Source organism: Clinocottus analis, unplaced genomic scaffold (genome assembly GCF_023055335.1).
Source record: "Clinocottus analis isolate CAN_PGR_092001 unplaced genomic scaffold, fCliAna1.0.p SCAF_13, whole genome shotgun sequence".
Lineage (NCBI taxonomy): Eukaryota > Metazoa > Chordata > Actinopteri > Perciformes > Cottidae > Clinocottus > Clinocottus analis.
In genome coordinates, this window is record NW_027175854.1 from 16,607,501 (window position 1) to 16,612,500 (window position 5,000).

General features: G+C 42.4%; 1 protein-coding gene across 1 annotated transcript in view; it reads left to right on the forward strand.

Annotated features, from left to right (window-relative positions):
* Window positions 1–5,000, forward strand: part of zswim6 (zinc finger, SWIM-type containing 6) — a 37,735-nt gene that overhangs the window by 30,300 nt on the left and 2,435 nt on the right. Inside the window, exons 10-14 of the mRNA XM_068574553.1 lie at window positions 1,581–1,716; window positions 2,465–2,622; window positions 3,234–3,397; window positions 3,476–3,557; window positions 4,774–5,000. The exon at window positions 4,774–5,000 is cut by the window's right edge and continues 2,435 nt beyond it. Coding sequence (XP_068430654.1) covers window positions 1,581–1,716; window positions 2,465–2,622; window positions 3,234–3,397; window positions 3,476–3,557; window positions 4,774–5,000 — 767 coding nt within the window. The remainder of the gene's footprint in view (window positions 1–1,580; window positions 1,717–2,464; window positions 2,623–3,233; window positions 3,398–3,475; window positions 3,558–4,773) is intronic.

Below are 5,000 nucleotides of genomic sequence, written 5' to 3' on the forward strand. Positions count from 1 at the left end.
GAGTTTTATCATCTTGACTCTGCAAACAAGTGCGTTGCCCAAAATGTCAAACTGTTCCTTTTAAATGTTTCCCCACACCCACACACACACACACACACACACACACACACACACACACACACACACACACACACACACACACACACACACCCTGAACCACAACCAGCTCTTTGTGCTTTTATTGTCTGCTGTGTCAACTCTGTGTGCTTTTACACTTTGTACTTGTACTGTGTGTGTGTGTGTGTGTGTGTGTGTGTGTGTGTGTGTGTGTGTGTGTGTGTGTGTGTGTGTGCGCGTGTGTGTGTGTTGTGGCTCATCATGGTTCAAGGCCTTCGTCACAAAGAGTCACAATCTAAAGAAACTAATGATTGAGCAGCTCAATCATTAGTTTCTTTAGATTGTGACTCTTTAAAGCAACACAGGAAGTTTGTATTATCTCATTGTCAACAATGTCGCTCATGGCGAGAGCAGAGCGGTCGTTCTGAGAGCGAGAGGTCGCCGGTTCGATCCCCGGTCTGTGCTTGAGCAAGACACTGAACCTCCAGCAGCCCAGTGCTGACGTTGTTCACTAGTTTATTCTGACCCAATCTCACCCACGTTGTACTAATACTCACTAAAGCACCTGATGTGGATTCATACGCCGCTGAAAATAGTCCCCAACGAATGCTCTACTTCCCCCGGTTTGTTTTTAATGAAAACTACAGTGACCAGCTGTTCTTAGGAGATTACACTTTAAAAAATGCAACTTTTCTTTTCTTTGGAGATGAGACACAAGAAGAAAGAAGCAACAACACATTGTTGGTCCTTTTGTTGAAAATATAAATTAACACCAGACTGATCCTGTGAACTTGTGATGCTTCATTATACGCTGCATTTTCTAAATTTGTATGAATAAATTATAGTTTATCTCAGAGTAATGCATCAAAAACCAGCTGTCCCTCCTTTTCCTGCGTCTCCAGTTCATCCTTCAGACGGTGTGATCCGACCTGTACAATAGAAAATAGTCCCCAACAAAAGCATTATTTCCTCCTGTCGTTTGTAGATAAGGCTGATTTTAAAAACTACAGTTACCAGCTGTATTCTGAGATTATGGAGCTTTTTCTATATGAGGAAACTATGTATTTGTGATTTGCTTTTAAAGGTTTTCTTCCTCAGAAAGAACCGACAGGCCTCTCTTTAGTGTTTAGAGACACATCGTTGTTGTTTTTTACTCACTTAAGATTAAAAAAAGGTAGATTAGCAGCAGTCTTGTCCTTTAAAATATGAGATCAAATGACTGTTTTAATCTGTAATTAAGTTAGTATGTTTAAATTTTATTAAAAAAAAAACTAAATGTGCAGAGAAGCAAAGGGTTTAAACATCTTAAAATCCTTTTTCTCAGAAGCCATCAGCCCTTAAACTCCTCCACGATTCTTGTAATTTCTCTTTTTGCACGTCGTCGTTGTTTCAGGAAGTCTCAGCGCGTTCGTGGCGTTTGACGAACAAAGCGATCGTCATCCTGATACTCTGACTCAAATCAAACATGTCCGACCTCAGTGTTAACTGTATCGTGTCCTTGTTTGTCTCCTTGTCTCCTCCAGCTGGTCCTTACAGTGGTCTGGGGGAGTTGCTCTACAGAGAAAGCGTCCCCATGCACACGTTTGCCAAGTATCTCTTCACCTCCCTGCTACCTCATGACGCCGAACTGGCGTACAAAATTGCACTGAGGGCCATGCGGTGAGTAGAAACGCCTCCTCTCTCTCCTCTTTACAGCATCCGGGAGGTTTTAAACAACGAGAAGGACGGAGACGTTTTAAAACTCAGAGGTCGCGACCTCGTGCGGAAAGCGTTGGCGCCCGAAATCGCTGCTCCATCGAGGTCCCCGACGTGTCCTTCCCTGAGTCGTTGCTTAGTAAAGTAGAAGTGTGAAGTAACGTATACAAGTAATAGCAAAGTACAGGTACTTTGAAATTACATAGATGGATCTGCTGCGGATCGGACAAAACGTGTAAATGTATCTCGCCATCTCTTTTGGTTTTTGTGTGTGTGTGTGTGTGTGAGGGATCCGGAGACAGAGAGGCGTATTTGGGATCTATCTTGGGCTCTGTTTAATGACAACACCGCCTTTTTACTGGAATATTCACTGAATTATTAAACGCGGCTGAAAACGAGTTTTACAGAAATGTGTGAATAATAAATACAAGCCGTTGGATCCCTCCCTCGGCCGCCACGGGGCGATACAGAACTTTATATATGTCGTCTCGCCCCAAATTAAACCCCTTTTGCCTTTTATGATATGTGAATCTCTCTATTTATTTAGGACGTGGTCTCACAGCAGCTATAAGAGAATCTAACGGGGATCATATTTAAAGCTGTTCTCAATGTTCACGGCCTGAAGCCCCGTGAAATATTCCTCAGACCGCGCGCGTGTGTGTGTGTTCGTATAAATAAAGAACTAATAAAGTTTTATTCTCTCTGCGGGCAGGTTGCCGGTCCTGGAGTCCACGTCCCCCTCCGGCGACTTGTCTCGGCCTCACCACATCGTGTCCGTGGTGCCGAACCGCCTCCCCCGCTGGTTCACGCTCAGCCACATAGAGACCCAACAGTGTGAACTGGCCTCCACCATGCTCACTGCTGCTAAAGGTACACACACACACACACACACGCACACACACACACACACACGCACACACACACACACACACACACACACACACACACACACACACACACACACTCTTTCTAATCGTTAATGTGCTCTAAACAGACGTGTCCGTACGACGTCTCCGATAAAAAAGGGCAAAAGTGTTCCAAACAAATATATATACACACATGTATGTACATATGTGCATACATATGACAACCTAAAAACCTGCTATATGATTGTTTTTACTCACTTTGAGTGTTTATTTGGAACACTTTTACCATTTTCATCGGAAAAGTCATGCATGTTTAGAGCACATGAACTATTAGTCTTCGTATGAATGTGTGTGTATGTATATATATATATATATATATATATATATATATATATATATATATATATATATATATATATATATATATATATATATATGCTATGATGAATAATAATACTGACACTTTAGCTGCTAAATGTTACAAGCCACACAAGTAAGGAATGAAAAACATTAAGATTAATTCCAGATATAAATATTACAGGAGAAGATGAATTGATGAACTGAAGAGTGAAAGTGACTTTGCGCGTGTTTGTTTGTTTTTGTTTGTGTCGTCAGGCGACGCCCGTAAACTGGAAACAGTGTTAGAGTCCATCCAGAAGAACATCCACTCCTCCTCACACATCTTCAAGCTGGCCCAGGACGCCTTCAAAATCGCCACTCTCATGGACAGCCTGCCGGACATCACGCTGCTCAAAGTCTCCCTGGAGCTGGGTCTTCAGGTAAACAACAACAACAACACAAACAGAAGCATGAGGAATATAAAGCAGACTCACAGCTAAATCTCTGGTTGCTTACAGGTGATGAGAATGACGCTGTCCACCTTGAACTGGCGGAGGAGAGAGATGGTGCGATGGCTGGTCACTTGTGCCACTGAAGCTGGTGAGTTTGTTTTGTTTACATCGAAAACAACAAAAACTTGTCGTCCCATCTGCAGAACAATGTTGTCCTATTACAATATGTATAATATATAAATATAGGACTAGTAAGTCTGGACTTTGCTGTTAGTTATGGAGATAGTTTAGTGATTTGAATGACAATCTAACTGCTTTTTCCTTCTGACATTACAAGCTAACTATAGAAAGGTTAATGAAGCATTTTACTTAAAAATACAACTGTAGAACAATGAAATAAAGAAGCAATCCTGACCGTGAATTCACATATTTAGATAAAACAATGACCATATAACACATTTTATAAATAACTAGAATAACTACAACATGGAGCTGTATAAAAGTAGAATAAATAAATCGTCTTAAAGTACACTTATAGTTAGTTTGCACCACTCAATTTTGGTTTAAGGGGATAAAAACACTGGAAAAGTGTCTAAGTTGTGGATGTTTGCTGCTCAGAGAAGATGTTTATTAAAAGTGGAGTCAGGAGGGAAGGAATGACCGGCAGGGTGGTCATTATGGAAGATTGTGGGCTTTTGGCTGATTAAGTGGACCTCTTGTTTGGACTTGAATGCTGAAACCCAGTGGCTGAATTTCCCTGAAGTGGACAGGAAGTTGTGCCCAGAGGGACGGAGCTCTGTCGGGGGAAAATACAAACATGAAAAAAAAAAACCTCCCCGATTTTCTTGTGAATGTTGGGGAGCGACAAGGAGTCCCTGTTTCTGTGAGCGCAGTTTAAATGGGCTCATTGATAAGGTGCCAGCTGGTGTTGCACAGCCGGGCCAGGCCTTCTGAGGTCGCAGAATTAGTAATAGAATATCCAATTACAAGGTAAAAAGGTCGTTGTGAGACTCTCATTTATTGTCTTAATCCTCGAAACACAAGAAGAGCACGTCTAAGGAGATGCAACGTCTTTTTCTTCCCGGAACGCAATAATTTTAATGACATTTGTTTGTTCCAGACTGCAGCGTTTAAAGAATGAACCTGCTGACATTTTACATTTCTGTGACTGTGACTGAAAGCTTTGTGACTTTTCTTATGATTTCTTTTGACTTATTATACATAAAATGGAAGCATGGAAAAAGAAGAGCCCCTATGATTGAACCTTGGGGAACACCATAATTCACTTTTTTTTCGCAGGAAAGCTTTTCATCTGCAAGATATGAATCTCAAACTCACATTTTTGTCTCTCCCTTTCTGCCCAGGTGTGTTTGCGTTGGACAGCATCATGCAGAGCTGGTTCACCCTCTTCACCCCGACCGAAGCCACCAGCGTGGTGGCCAGCACCGTGATGTCCAACAGCACCATTGTCCGCCTGCATTTGGACTGCAACCAGCAGGAGAACCTGGCCAACTCGGCCCGCACCCTGGCCCTGCAGTGTGCCATGAAGGACCCCCAAAACTGTGCCCTCTCGGCTCTCACGCTCTGCGAG